The sequence below is a fragment of the Podarcis bocagei genome (assembly GCF_964188305.1).
Source record: "Podarcis bocagei genome assembly, chromosome: 3".
Lineage (NCBI taxonomy): Eukaryota > Metazoa > Chordata > Lepidosauria > Squamata > Lacertidae > Podarcis > Podarcis bocagei.
Window position 1 is genome coordinate 30,716,158 of NC_138127.1, and position 16,460 is coordinate 30,732,617.

Here is a 16,460-nt window from a genome sequence, read left to right on the forward strand (position 1 = left end):
TGCTATATATAGTATAGAGACAGTGTTAAATTCAATGTAACACAAATATTTTTTTTATTCTAAGATATGCTACAGTGATTCTGGGCCATCTAGTTAAAAATAAATAAATCTTTATTGTGGTCCAAAGGCCCATAGAACAGTGATTTTGGGCCACGTAGTTAATGCTAACATATGTAAAGGACTGAACCCCATGATTACTCTATATTCTCAGAACCAAAGAGATAGAAGTTACTGGAGTTAGTCACACAAGACAGTGGATGGGTAATTTTTCTCGCTCCTTCTCTCCTGAACTGCACAATCTTTTGCAAGTTTTCGTTAATTATTAATTAATACTGTGCTAATGGTTAATCGTATATATGCAATCCTCACCACTGAGTTATTTATTCTGAAAAGCTTTCACAAAATCAAATTCTTACCTTTGATTTAGATGAATAAACTATATGCAGTTTAGACACAGCAAGGCATCTCAATTTCAGTATTTATCAGAGGTGTTCATGGGTCCCAAAGTTCACTTTGCATCTTTGAATTTTTGAAGTTCAATTTGTTTCCGAGTAGCTCTGCACTCTCTCTGCTTTATGTTTCAGGATCTGAGTTGAATACTTAAGAATACATATAACCTCTCCTCCTTTTGGTCAAAGTGGATAAAATTTGCAGACATAGGGGCCCCAACTGCAAAACAGATTAAGCTTGCAAATTTGCAGAAAAGTATGATAAGGGACTTTTTGTGGTTGAAGTAACAGGGGTTAACACATTTCCATAATCTGTAGTAGTGTCATACTTTCAAGGGAAATAGTGGGGGATTTTGTTTACCCTTTTTAACCTTAACATAATTTGAAAGTGACCGAATGGTGTGTATTCTTACTTGTACATTTTACTTCGTTTTATTTTTATTTTATTTTTTAAAAAATGAAACTCCACACCAGCCTTTTGAGTACTAAGCCTTACAGGCCTCTAAAACACTTTATTACTGGTATTATTTATTAGATTTGTTAGTCACTTTATCCTGCCCAAGGCAAACCAAAGCAACTTACAATGTGAGGGTGCTTAGAATACTGCCTGCAGAGTTCTGAAGACCTGTGAGCTGTTTATGTCAAAGCAGAACTTAGGGTTTTTTGTTTTAAACCCACCTAAGTTTCAAACTTTTCTCTTCTTTTCTTAAACCATCCACTGCTGTGCCTTAAAACAAATTTTAAAAGCCCACAGGCAGTATTTTGGACAGCTTCTTGCAAATCCCCTGGACCTGGAGAAACAGAACTATATAGGAAAACATAGCTATTCTGTACAGAAACAGCAGAGTGACACAAGGCTTTGTGAGGGGGCCTGATCTGATTTGGAGGTGTTGTTAGTTACATAGTGCTTTGATTCACGGAGGGAGGAAAAAGCTACCCCCCGAAAAAAACACCCCACATACTTTGTTATTTGAACTGCACAAAGTGCCTAAGAGTGCATGCAATGATCCCTGGTACTCTTGCTTTATAAAACAATTTCAGAGAACAAAATGCAGAATACAAACCTATAGTTACATTTTAAAACCATAAAGGTCACTTTTTTAAAATGTCTAATGCAGCACTCCCCCAGCTTCTTGACATTTTTGTTTGATAAAAAGTTGCAAGATCAGGTCCTCACACTTTTATCAACTGACATATAATTAGCATAAAGGTGCCAACTCCTTACTAAACCAGGGGATTATCATTTGCATGAATAATTCAAACAGACCTGGTGAGGTAGGCAATTCATAAGCATTACTTTCTCAAACGTAATGAAAAGGAAGGTGGTAACTCAGTGTTTGAATACATGCCTTGCATGCGTAACAACCCCCAATTCAATCCAGACATTGCTGCACAAAAGATCTATTGAAGCAGAGCTAGGAAGCACTTCATCCCTCAGACCCTAAGGAGCTCAGGGTGGGCAGTTAAAAACTACAACGATGAGCTGAACCTAGGATAAAGCAGCTTCTGATATCTTTCTTTAATAAATATCTTACAAGAACTACATTTTCTATAACACTCCATATTATGGTGATGACACTCATGAGCTATCAGCTCACACAAACTGCTCACATGAATGCCAATGCAGGGATGATGCCCAAAACCAGGATCCAAAGAAAAATGAAACTTGTTCCATGATTCCAATGAGGCTTTAGAAGTTGTTCTCTTAACAACTCCCCATGTTGCATACCAAACTATTTTCGAAACTGAGGAAAGCATTCAAAATCCAAACATTTTGTATACATAAAATGAGTAAACCAAAGCCTAACTCCTGGAAGTTAAGGCTGGCTTTTACTTCCTAGGATCAAACAGGGAAAAGGTGACATCATGGGGTTACTATCACACACCCTCCTGAGACGTTAGCAAAATAGCTTCCAAATGGCAGATCAAAGCCTACCAGTAAATTCCAAGGAAATTCCGGTGGGAGGGGAAAAGAAGAAGTTACTGGCTTAGGTTGCTCAGTACTATGTTGCACTAATAGCTGAAGGCAGAAAGATGGGAAAATTCTGGCACATTCCAAAGCACAAAGACCACTGACAATCTGCCCAGAAGTATAATTAATAAAACCAAATAAAGCATTTGAAATTACCACCCCAGAACACTGTTCTGATTTCACTGTAGAATGCATGAAGAACTGACCTGACTGGGGAAGGAGAAAGTACCGTATTTTTGGATCTATAATACTCACTTTTTCCTTTCTAAAAAGTAAGGGGAAATGTGTGTGCGTCTTATGGAGCGAATGCAGGCTGCGCAGCTATCCCAGAAGCCAGAACAGCAAGAGGGATCGCTGCTTTCACTGCAGCGATCCCTCTTGCTGTTCTGGCTTCTGAGATTCAGAATATTTTTTTTTTCTTGTTTTCCTCCTCCAAAAACTAGGTGCTTCTTGTGGTCTGTTGCATCTTATAGAGCGAAAAATACAGTAATCTGAGCTGTGTAGATTCACTGAAGATTAAATATCCACACAGGAAAATGTAGAGTAAATTATAGCCTCTAAATCTTTAGCATGTTCATAAAACAGCTCTTGGTCTACTATGGAAAATTGATGTCCCTAAATCCCTAAACCTATGGCAGTGAGGAATTTCAATCCCAGAGCAGCCCAGGAGGGGTTCTGTTAACCATGCCTCTGATATATGGAAGCAGTTGCTCCTCGATGAGCATGCAATTGAATGACCAGCTGCAGGCTGTCACTGGATGATTTCTACCTATGTTCATATAATGATCAGCCCCAGAGTGCAGCAGTCTCAAGAGGTGCAACTTCTTTCAAGGCACCATAAATTGCTCCTGAGGGATGCCTTAATTGACAGGTTAACATGCCCAAAGCCACCCACAGTGATACAAGGAAAGGAAAGTTCCATGATGACAGCAGGGTGCCTATAAACTTCTTCCTTTTCAAAGGCAGCAGTGGAAACTCTGTTTAAAATAAATAAATAAATTACATTGAAGTTCAACCTGTACACAGCCTTAGCATCTTATTTTCACCCTTAGTATCTGATTTTCAATGTATTTTCGGTTAAAAAGGAACATGATAGAAATTGAAAATGCCCATTGTAAAGTGATATGCCACTAATAGAATTTATACAGAAAATCTTATGTTTGTCTTAGTTTGTGGAAGAACCACCTTGACTGTATTTGCCATATCAAAGTAGACACAGTTCTTAATGGGAGGAAATGGTTTAGAAAACTCTGGTGTCAAGTGAATTTTCACATATCCTGGAATAACTCAAGCAAAGGATTATTTTCTAATCTTTGGAGCTATGCTGCACTGGCCTCATGCTCAAATGACCTAAATAGACTGTATGTGTGTAGTGTCAGAACATGTCCATCAATCAATGTCAGTATTCTCCTATACTCCATTTTTGACTGGCAGCTAACAGTACGTTATCTCCTCAACGTTAATGAAAAATGAATGGTAGTTCTTTCCTAAAATTAAATACAAATAAATATCTTAAACTACAGAATTGTGAAGAACTGATGTGAAACCGGAGACTGTGCATTTTTCATGTATACTGTGCATTAGAAGTTTTCTTTTTTAAAAAGTTCTCTGCTGAATGTTTGAATGTCTGTTGAAATTCAATATTTATTCCTTAACAACACACCAGACCAACTCAAACCAAACTTCATTAGTGTGCAATTGCTTATAATACTAACACACCACGCACCCATACTATTAAATACATGCGACAGAAAATCATTGGACTTGAAACTAATAACAATGGATACAAAGCTGCATAAAGTTAAGCAACATAAATCCTTCAGTTTAGGTAATTCATGTGTTTTTATCAATAAATATGATTAAATTGGTCACATTTATTTTTAGAAAAAGCAGCTATGGGTTCTCCTGATGTAGCTTGGGGGCCCAGGCTAGTTTCCTGATGAAAATTGCCCACCCTAGCTGCTACTTGCCACTGAAGCTGTAGTTTTCTGTAAATAGCACCTGTGAAGGAGAAAGGAAGTGGGGATGGGGTTTTTGGTAATGGCAGGGGAAATCTTTATTATGAACATATTCTGGAGTGATACCCTGCAGCTTCTTTTTCTGCAAAATCAAGGTGGCCGGCTTGCACCCCTTTTAATTCTTAACTCGAATCAAAATGGTGCCTAAACCTGTATGACTGCATGTTATGCATAAAAATGCAGTTATGCACATTCAAGCACTATTTTGGCTGGAGAGAAGAACCAGAAGTGGGATAATGTAAACTGGTCACCTTCATTGATTCCATATCTCCTTTCCTTCTCTTTGTTACAGAGTAATACTAACTCTGGGCTCTTAGTGGGGTGAAACAGATCAGATGAGCCCTGCCATTCATGCCAGCAAGCACAAAAGGTGGGAGGAGCAATAAAATCTACATTTTTTTTTGCTGTGCTACCTTTAGGCTGGCTCAGTAGAGATGCTAGACTTCTCTTGGGTGGCCCAACTCTGCCTCCACCATGCCTCTGAAAGGTGTAATGTCCACTGTGTACTAACTCCTTGCACAGCTCCTCTATAAAAATTATGTAGACTGATAGTGTTATTTGAATAATAAAATCTATTGAATTAATATAATATTAATATAATGAAGTTAATTGCTTTTAAGATGCACTGATTTATGTAGCATGCGCTTAGCTCTGTCCACTAAATTTGTTCTTATGTTTCCAAATTTGAGAGTGGCTGTAGTAAAGTGGTCATGACAATAAGCTCTGAGCTCATAGTCCCCATCTAAAATTTCACTACATTCATGAACTCACTAGCCTTAGACATCTCATCAATTCACTTCCCTTCTTAACATTATGATAATAGGACAGTGGTACCTCGGGTTAAATACTTAATTCGTTCCAGAGGTTCGTTCTTAACCTGAAACTGTTCTTAACCTGAAGCACCACTTTAGCTAATGGGGCCTCCTGCTGCTGCCGCGCCGCCAGAGCACGATTTCTGTTCTCATCCTGAAGCAAAGTTCTTCACCTGAAGCACTATTTCTGGGTTAGCGGAGTCTGTAACCTGAAGCGTCTGTAACCTGAAGCGTATGTAACCCGAGATACCACTGTACTGAACTTCTAGGGTTGTTGTAAGGCTAGGCAAGATAACATCTATAAAGGGCTTTGGAAACACTCAGAAGGGGAGGTGTAACATAAAACACCGCATCAGATTATGTCCGCAAAAATGAAACAAGACTGTGTTCGGGGACATGCATGTATTGTGAATGTGGGCTGTGCTAAACTCCTAACATCCAAATGTGCTGCTAGCTGTGTATACGCATTTCCTGATCCAGCACATAAACCATGTGCAGAAGGTGCCCTAAACGCAAATAATTTCCTGGTAGAAAAGGACAAGAAAATTCATTAGCAATCTAATTACAAATGATTCTTTTTATGTATCAGACAACTTGTGAAGATAAACTCAAATGTGCCATCCAGTTACCAAGACAACCATACATTTAAGTCTGGTAATCAGAATTCCATACTTTCTTCCTCCTCTGAGCATTTCCAAACACACTACATAGCTTTCTTTCCAATTAAATAGGTCTAAGCAGGCCAGGTAGGGGTGCTCCAAAGACAGAAAGCAGCTGTCTCTATTAGGGTAACAAAGGCTGTCCAGTTCTTTCCTGTTCTTTCATAGGACTGATGATTTTGGTTTTGGTTTCTAAAACTTGTTTACGTGTCTGTAGGCAACAAGTTATTCTATGCTAGCTAAGTTTCACTTCAAGTTTTTTCCCTCCCCCTCCTCTGCCCTTGCTTTCCTTTTCTCCTCACACAGAGAGACATGTCCCTGGTTGTGCCTTTGTTACTGCAGCAATCTTACATTTTGCGCTCACCATACATTTCAAGCTGCCTGTTGCTGTGCAAAGCTGAGACTGGCTAAGCATCAGGTTCCTTCTAACTTCTACCCAATAGTTACTCACTGCACTCAGTAACACTCCTCTGACTCTTTCCTCCATATGAGCCAGCAGCTGCCTCTTCAAATTATCAGCAATAAAAGCAAGAATGACTGAACGAGGAGGTACAAAGCAACCCCATACACAGATGGGGTGGGGTTCAGAATATGAAATTGCAGTGCACTTTCTTCCCACCCTATATACCTTGATGTCCCTAAAGTGCGAGCGGAAAAACCCTTCTCCGTCCCCTTGGCCCTATATGCCTTTTAATGGAACTAGAGTTCTGTGTTTCAAAAAGGATGTGAGCTCCTTCCCCCCCCCCCAACAAACAGGAAATTTTGAAGTGGTAGAAAAGTGCATCACACCTGCCTGCCCTGGGCTTCCCATCTGAAGTCCATTTGGGGGGCTCCTTTATACATGGCTTAGTCCAGAAGGAAACAAAACAACAAATGGTGAGCATGAAATTTGTGTTGGGTTGATTTTGATCTTAAGGCAAAGCAAGCTGTTTATGCCTAAAGGGACTTTTTATTTGGACCATCCAGAAACCAAGTAAGGGGAAATGAAAATAACTTTCATTTTGTGACAGTGTGTCTGTACAGAGTCACACTGTACAAATTGTATTTGATAGCTTTGAATGTGTTTGTCCCCTAAATCTGTTATTTAGGCCGTAATCCAATGTAAGCATTTATTTTAATCTCTTATAAAACTGGCTGATCATGTGCTGCCAAATAGGTAATATGCCTAGACATCTCTTGGGGTAACATGGGGACAATGCTTAATTTCTTGGGGAGTGTGGAGCTTGAAGACAGTGCGAATCAGCAATGACATCCAAGCTGTGCTGGAACTGGCAGTGCTGGAGATTCAAGACTGGGTTCTCTGGAGTGTAGCTGTCCCAAGTAGGGGTGATAAGTGAAAAAGAAGATACAAGCCCCTTTTCTGCACACACACAAATCCAAAATGAATAAAAGCAAATATACAGACTTGAGTGCAAGGATTAAGGGTCTGACAATGGAATACTTGATCCATAACAGAAGAGACTGGGTTGATATTTGATATCTCACTTAAGGCTTTTGGACATATCAAGCCTCCAGACATCAAGCCAGCAGGTGGACTATGGCTATAAATCCCATCAGCCAGTTAATTATTAGCTGGCACTATGGAATGCTGAATTTGCTTTATGTTATTTCTTTTTTAAGGAGGTGTACTCTTAAATGTGCACAAGAGCCCTGTGATTTCTAAACATGGTGGTAATGTTTTTTAAGGATATTCTGACATATTAAATTACTTGGCCTTTGCAGTAGCTACTTCATTTACTCTGGATGGTCGCTGAATAAAAATTATCAAATGGCTTCTGCATTTTGCCCCAGGAGTCAGAAAGAAGATGTAGAGACCATAAATGAGGTTTAATGGGCTGCAACTTTATTAGATTAAGAATCAGATCTTGCTGAGAGGATCTTTGAGCTTATGCTACATTGGTTTCATGTGCTCAAGTTACCTAAGCAGCTTGTTTGTGTACATTTTCTCAGAATATCACCATCAATCAACCTCACTGTTTTCCTAGGCTCCATTTTTTGGACTGGTAACAAGCAGTAAGACTGGTATCTACTGAATTTTAATGACTGCTATTGTGCTTTCTTAAGCGTATGTGAGCACTGCAGCTGAAAACAAGAAAATGGTACCATGTCACAACTGCTTGTATATACATTGTACCTGCTATCTACTAGGGCAAGGTTTATGGTTTCCAACCCTCACTAATGGTTCAAATATCCCATACAGCTATAATACCTAAAAGGAGACGTGTGATTTAGGCAACCTAGATAACTTGCCCATCCAGTCATATCACTGCAAGACTTATATGCAGTGACATCCTATACAAGTTTCGTCACTATTAATGTACTTATGGTTGCAGCCTTAAACTTGTAGCCAACCATCTGCCAGCCACAGTGAATTAAATCCACAGTTGTGCCTACTCTTGTACTCCAGAGATTTTATCAGATTGCATTTGCGTATTCTGACTCAAAATTTTTGATTCACAATGTAGTAATTTTTTTAACAAAGGCCAGTAGAATGGTTGAAACTAAAAGGCTGTGGAAGCCTACATTCCTCAGCATATATTTTTGAAACCTGGGCCTTTGGAATCAAACTTACTTTCTGGTAAGCTGCTTAAGAATTACTTTCAAAGCAAGATATATGGAACTATTTTAAAGCAAGATATATGGAACTTACAGGGAAGAAAAACAAGTATCTGGCCCTAGGAACTTGCAATTTAAAAGACCGAAGGCGGAGACGCCGGAGTAGTAACTTTCAGGGGACTGAAAGTATTACTTGGTCTCACGACTGGCAACCGGCATTACTGTTTTGCTTGGCCAAAGGACCAGCACTACCTGTCCTGTGAAGTGCGCTTAGCACAAATACTCCATATTCCAGGGCCTCTGCTCGCATTTGTTAAGTAAACCCACAGGCACAGGGTTTGCACTGTGTGAACCAGGCTACTCGCTGCCACAACCAAATTTATCTGTAATGACAAGGCCCATATCTCATTTGCCACATATAGCCATGTAGTGCTTTCAGAGATCTGTGATTTCACACTACATCAGAACCTCATATGCAGAAGTTTGGCAGTACAGGGCCCTATGAAGCTATCAGAATTGCACTAGCTCAAACAAGGAAAGATCAATACCAGTTAATTTCTTCCTATAAAATATGCACTGATGTAACTCCTGCATTAATAGTAAATGCTGTGAACTGCATCTATTTTGACCATTTGGTTTCTTGAATGAAATGAAATTACAGCTTATACAGCTTACAACAGAGTTTCTTCAAACAGCTGGCTTAAAAAAAACACCAGTTCCTTGAAATATGATATTTTGCATGTATTTTTGCTCCAATCCCAGTTTCAGTCTGGCTTGATTAATTTTAAAAAGACCAAGAAAAAATATTGTAAAATCACAAGTTTCCCTGTTGAAGGAATAAAAGTTCATAAAAAAATAAAAAATAGTCTCAATTTCTACAACCATGCAATAAGTAAGCCACTTACAGAAATTCTTTTTGGTCTGCTACAGCACATTAAATTGAAACAGTTTAATTCATAACCTTTCAGACTTAATGACTACATGTCCACATTCTATGAACATATTATTGGTTTTAATAAACTAGACTACCATTTGAATGTGGGGCTTGCACAATGGAGGGAAAACATTAAGCACATGTATTATTAATGCTAAAAGTGAGGGAGCAATAATTGATTTTTACACTACAGTCTTAAGTGGCAATAAATATAAGAGTAGCTTCAGGCCCAGATAAAGATCAAAGAGAGCACAATTTCCATGGTTTCTCAGGTAAAAGGAGACTTGTATTAGAATTCCTGAGCTAATCAATACAAATGGACTGACAGCTGGGTGAAAGTGAGTGCATGATTCCATCTTTCAGTAGCGCATCAGGTTTGGAATGTTTTGCTCATTCATGCAAATATTCATCACATAAATCTTTTTTCTTCCACTTGTTTCATGCATGTGCCCTGACTGGGTTTTCTTAACCCCCCACCCCACCCCCTTTCCAGTTCCTCCTTCCACCTTAATTTCAGCTTCTGAATGCTTGTGTTCTGGCATTTCTTATTCCAGTCATGCCTTTTCCAATGTTTATAGCAATGGAAACACGCGCAGATACAGAACAGTATGTACACTGCACCTAAGAATTCACACAATCGTACCAGAACTTATAAAAAGCTGCTGAAGGAAAGGGTCGGTGAGCAACATAATGGGAGGGGGGTCTCTAGGAATGAGGTGAAGCTATGAATGAAGCTCTCTTGTTATTTTTGCTACTGGGTGCTGCATTTTGTTTACGTAATCTTTTTATAGCCTTAGTATCAAAATGTGTTTGTTTGTTTTTGGCAAGTTGTTAAATCTGCTATTGTTTTGCTATATTATTATGAAATTGCTTTTGTAGTGTTTCTTTGAAGTGCTTTCCTGTTTTCTTTGTTGCAAGCTGCCTTGAGCATATTTTTGTGTGGAAAAGCAGCGTACAAATAAAACGAAATAATGAATGAACTTTGAAAGCATTGTAACATTGATATATGACAATTAAACTTCTTCATCACTTGAGAATAAAAAGAATTGCTTCTCTGGTGTCTGACCTTTCACAGCAAGCTTCCTGTTTCTCCTGTTCCAGGACATTAATGTTCCTCACTACACATATGGATGCAACTTCAAAGTACATGTTTCTGGTTGTTTCTCTTGCTACAGCATGAAAAGGGCCCTGCTCTCATTGGAAACATATATATTGGACATCCACTGCTCTGCAAAGTGGGAAATACAGCATACAAAAGATACAGATTTTTGCATACCAAATGCACACTAGAAGGTATATGAAGTCTCTGAATCTCCAGCACCAGATTACTGCTTTCTTAAAACCAAATTTCAGCACTGAAACCACTATCCAGTTCAATGGTCATGATATGAGATTATGCACTAGTATAGCTCATTTCCCGCTTACTCGCTTAGCATTCACGTTGAACACTGCAAAGCACTTTACATGTGTTATCTTAGTAATCCTTATAACAACTGGAAGGTAGGCCAGTATTATCGAGAACTGACAGATGCAGGCACGGTAAAACAATCCTCCAGCCTCTCAGTCCATCTCTATAATCACCTTCTCCTACACACAAATGCTATCACAGCAAACTCAGGTTTGTCAACATACTATCACAAAGATAATGCGCTGTTCATCCCTCAGAGGAGTAGTGTGGCTTTGTTTACTTATTTGCTGGGATTTTTCATTAACAATAAATAACTGAAATAAAGGAGAATAATTATAACTAAAATCCGAGCATAATGTAAAAGTGTAAAGCACAGATACAAACCAACTCTTTGTGCGGTATGTAATTATCGGAGGGGTGGGGGATGGGGAGCTTTTGATAATTAAATTATGTCCCTGTCTTAGAGTCTTTGGATTCTGCAGAATAATTGAAAACCCAGTCTTGTGTCTTCAATCAAGATAAGAGGAAAGGGAAGGCAACCAGATGAAGGAGAAGCAAGTGGAAAGAAGAGGACGGGGCGAAAATTTATGTATGCCATCTGGGCAAGGAGTGAGATTCCCAGGTGATATTAGCAGCTGTTGTTTGGGGGAAATGTTGTTATAGTCAAAGTACACCAGAAAGGCATCTCATATGCCGTTCAAATTTGTCCAACGTATTCCTTCATATACATTTCACTTTCTTTCATTTCACTGTAGAGTCCTCCTCTTTTTAGGGGAAGAACCACACAGATCATGGTTCCATGCATTACTAGCCTCCACCAGGACCACCTTTCTCATACTATATATTCTGCGTGTGGTGGAAGGAAGAAGGTACAGTGCGCCGTCTTCTCCATCCCACAAATTATAACACTGTACATATATCAAAATAAAAAAATTCCTTCCAGTAGCACCTTAAAGACCAACTAAGTTAGTTCTTGGTATGAGCTTTCGTGTGCATGCACACTTCTTCAGATACACAGTGTATCTGAAGAAGTGTGCATGCACACGAAAGCTCATACCAAGAACTAACTTAGTTGGTCTTTAAGGTGCTACTGGAAGGAATTTTTTTATTTTGACTATGGCAGACCAACACGGCTACCTATCTACTACTGTACATATATGTAAGTGTGGGAACCAAATGACAGTGATATCCTTATACCTGTAATATCAAGCAGTTCTCAATTTAATAATATCTACATTACCTAGAAACAAATGGACACCACAAGACCTGGCCATATTTAAAGCATTTTATGGGTAAATCAGGTTTTTAAATTTATTTTTAAAACTATTCAGAATAGCAGTGTCACATTGCACTGAACGCTGTTTCAGCACATAAGCCGTGCGACACAAAAAAGACCATACTTCTTTCACATGTTTTAGACAACTATTTCATCATGTTTTGAAGCAGTTGAACTGAAGAGTAGATCAGTTTTGCTTTTATTGGAAGTCTGACTTTTCAGACACAATGCCAAATTAATTTTCATATATATTTCATGCACACTAAAAAGTGCTTCCTAGCATATGAAATATTATATAGCCATGTGTGAGCAAATGAGTATTATTTTCCTTTTTAAATAACACAGAACATATGGAATATGGATTATATCAGCACTTCTCAAAGTTTCCCACCCAGAAAAAAAGCCTCATTTCAACCTGAATATAGTTTCTGTCTAAAGAAAAAACATATTATGCACCACACTGAAAATATAGTCAGTGAAAAAGTATTTTCTTAGGTATTCCTTTAAGTTTGAATTGGCTTCTTTATTGCATAGTATATGTATATGCATGAAAGTACACAAAGATATCTATATTGGCAATGTGCAAATATATTCAATTTCAAAATACTAATTAAAACACCATAACAACAAAACATATTAGGAAACTGTACAGATCTGGTCACACAAATGGCTAAATCCTATTGGTTAATTGGACACAGAAGAAAAAACCACAACATATATGCTGGAATTTACATAAATTTTCCGCAAAGGTTGTGCTATGACTGGAGGAAGAACACAGCAACACAGCTTTTTTTTCTTTGGTGGGTGTCTGTTAGCAAGAATTGCAATGTCCGCCTTAATATCACAATGCTGAGCATATTTCCTCAAGAGTAAGTCTCACTGTGTTCAATGAATCATACTCCCAGAAAATGTGTTTGTGATTGTAGTTATGGAATATTAATAATTCTCTCAAAATATTTTAGTAGTAGAATGGATATATCTAAACAAAATGTAAACTATGTACATAACAACCCGAAAAACACAGAGGCCTATGTAAATTCCATTAAAATCATATTTCTATGCACATAATCACTTTAATTTAGTAAAGGGAAGGTGCACACAGAAGAAGGTTTTTCTTGTGAAAATCATTTTCTGTATACAAAGGAAAAATGGGCAGTGCCCTTTGCTAGATCCTCTCATTCAGAAGCTAGGACTTTTCCTTTGATAGATCAGACCCATTCATAGAACCAAAGAGATGGTCTTATAGGGAGCGGAGATAAATTCAGACCGTACCATTTCCCAAAAAGTTAAAGCCTGATTCTGCTTCATATACTACAAAACTTGACAGTAAGAAGAACAAATTGCATTAATGTTGTGTTCAGTTTCCTTCAAAGTGAATGTACCATTCTTCCAGCTACATTATAAGTTACTACGAAGTTTATCATTAATGTTCTTAAAGCAGAAAATTCTAACTAGTATCAGAATGAGGCAGCTGACTAAAGGCATTTAAGACACCTCATGTCCTTCCGACATAAAAGAGCTGACAGCTTTTATCTTTTGTATACAGCTTTGAGTTTTGTTTTGTTTTTACAATCAAGCGGTATATAGATTTAAATAAATAAATAGGGTTAGTAGCTATCTAATATACATGGGCTTATTTTGAAACTTATCAGGATTATTTTTGAACAAAGAGATGGAGAGGAAGGCCGAAAAACCCCCCACAAAATGAAACCTGGATCACCTCCAGGGTAGCATATTGTCTTAGCAGTTTCATTGGCAGCCGGCCAGATATGAGAAGTATTCTTGCAAAATGAACACAGAGAAATTTAAAAACAAGTTATCATTTAATTCCTCAACCAAAAATACCATTGATGTCTAAAATCAAGAAGACTGTTTAATTAGTAGAATTCTAATGTCTAGACACTGGTCTCAACATTTCATTTTTATCAATATTCTCACTTTTATGGAAGATATGTTTATCTTCAGAAACAACAGTGATAATTAAAAGTTGGGAAAAACCAAGCAAATACTAAAGAAGTGTTTACCATTACTATTATGATAAACCTTTGTTCATCCCAAGTCACTTATTATTATTATTATTATTATTATTATTATTATTATTATTATTATTATTATTAAAGTCAAAGTTAGCAGTATTTATAATACTTCTAACAGACTTGCATGGGTAGTTTCATATTACAATTCTTAACGCTATCTCCCAAGTTTAATGCACAGATTCTTATTCTCTGCATCTTCAATACTGGAAGATTTGTTCAGTCCTGCAAAGATCTAAAGTCAATATCACACTGTATAAAATCCACCTGTGGGAAACTTGCAGAAATAAAACGTGTTTGCATTTTAGAATCCTGTGTAATGAATCAAACCTTTAGGAACCAGATCTGATATGGGTGCAGAGGAAACCATGCATGCTGTGACTCGCTTCCCTTTCTGAATAGCAACTTTCCTACAGCCACCCCTAGGACCTTAACCCTAATGCATCCCCAAAAAGCTTTTCAGTGGCTAATTAATCAAAAGTGCATTATACTCTTACTTTTAGTTTCTGTATAGTTTCCTACAAATAAGCTACTCAGAATAAGCAGCAAGCATTCATCACACACAAGATTGTTCATGGTATCTTTTCTGCAAGTTGTGATTTCTTCAAGGGTATTCTGAAGAATGTCCTCCTTGGCCTATTTCTGGTAAAATAGCATTATGTAACTGCATTTACAGTGTGCGTGCAACACCATTAGTAAAGATGAACCGTGCTCTGCATAGTCAGTTTAACAGCCTTTTCAAAATGCAACATTCAATTGTTGACTTCCACCCTTGAATGCAATTGATCTACGCCAGCTAGTGTGAAGCATAACAATTCCAAGCCTCATGGTATCTGAACTAAATAACGGAACACTTTCATTCAAAAGTCATTTTTTTTAAAAAAAGAGACACAGTAAAATATTCAGTAGGGGAATACATAAAAGTATTTTTTTTTCTACTTACGTTCACACGTGTCCCCTTTTTGCTGGAAACCAGCTTTGCAGATACACTTTCCAATAGGTACTAACCATTCTCCCTCTGCACTACAATGCATTCTAGGAGAGTTCTCAGCCTCTTCTTCTGCGCTGCTGACACAGGTTCCTCGTACCTCAACTAAGGAGGAGAACTCTGACCCAGTCACTGTATCTGGAAAAATAGCTAAGTTCTCAATAATGGACCAGCACTTCTTGTAGTATACTTTGACAGAAACCAAAGCAATGCAGGCACCTACATCCTGAAATGCAAGGTAGAATCCTTTTTTGGACAGAGGTCCAATCTCTCTCACCTCTGTGTTAAGTTTCATCTTTCTCTCCCCAAGGTCACCTTGGGTAAAGCTTTCATCAGCTGCAATAGTATCTATTTTTACATACAGGTTTTCTCTGATACTCCTGCCAGTGTCATAGTCTGTTTCGTAATAATGCAAGTTGAAAGTTTCTTTACATGTTCCCAGGACTCCAGGAAGGCTATTACAATCCCTCAGAGTAAATTTTAGTTCTACAAAAATCCTTTGTGCATTGCCTTTTGCGATCCAGTTAGTCCGAAGCCAGTTATTTTGGTTAGGTTCCATGACTTGGCATACCTGGTACGTTCGTATAGGCGTGTAGTTTTCATCCAGCCCACTAATTTCTTCCCACTAAAACATAAAAGAAATAATTATTCATATTAAAATAGGACATTTTAGCATACTTAACAATAAAACATCTTTCTCAAAATATTGGGGGGGGGGATTGAACTGTGGTGATGAATCTGATCCAAACCCTAGCAATATCAAAAGCATTTACATGGAGAGCTAGTATACTGTAGTAGCCAAAGGAGTGAGCAGCCCTGGTTCTCAATCTTACCTGAACTATGCAAGTTGCATTTTAACCTCTGTCCTATCTAAGATTCAGATTGTGAATAATAACAAACTACTTTGCAAGTTTGTTACAAGGATTACAAGATATTTTAAGTGAAACAATTTGGACACACTAAATTGCTATATAAATGATTTTCTAACCATTTACTTCATCTTGCATTAAATGGGTACTCTAGATCTGACAGAAACACCAGGAAAATTTTGTCACCGATTCCATGGACTATGGTCTGCAATCTTAATAATTAAAGGAGAAAACTAAGATTATAGAGGAACACTCTTCCAACTGTGATTCGGCAGACATCCTGCCTTTTGACCTCCATGCATCTCTTGAAGATTTTATGGCACTAGGCATATACAGTTGTTTACCATTTTCTGGAGTAGATGGTCATTTTAATGATGTTCTGTACTACTTTTAATGAAAGAGAAAGGCTATGTTTTTATATTGCTGTACACAGGACTGGTATTTTAGGAAAGGGTGGTATATGAATACTGTCATAAATAAATAAAC

At 37.8% G+C, this 16,460-nt stretch overlaps 1 protein-coding gene across 4 annotated transcripts in view; it reads right to left on the reverse strand.

Moving 5' to 3' along the window:
- EPHA7 (EPH receptor A7) overlaps window positions 1–16,460 on the reverse strand; it is a 171,318-nt gene that overhangs the window by 144,481 nt on the left and 10,377 nt on the right. For all 4 annotated transcript variants that reach the window (XM_081186543.1, XM_081186542.1, XM_081186544.1 and 1 more), the window contains exon 3: window positions 15,061–15,730. In XM_081186543.1, the coding sequence (XP_081042669.1) occupies window positions 15,061–15,730 (670 nt within the window). The remainder of the gene's footprint in view (window positions 1–15,060; window positions 15,731–16,460) is intronic.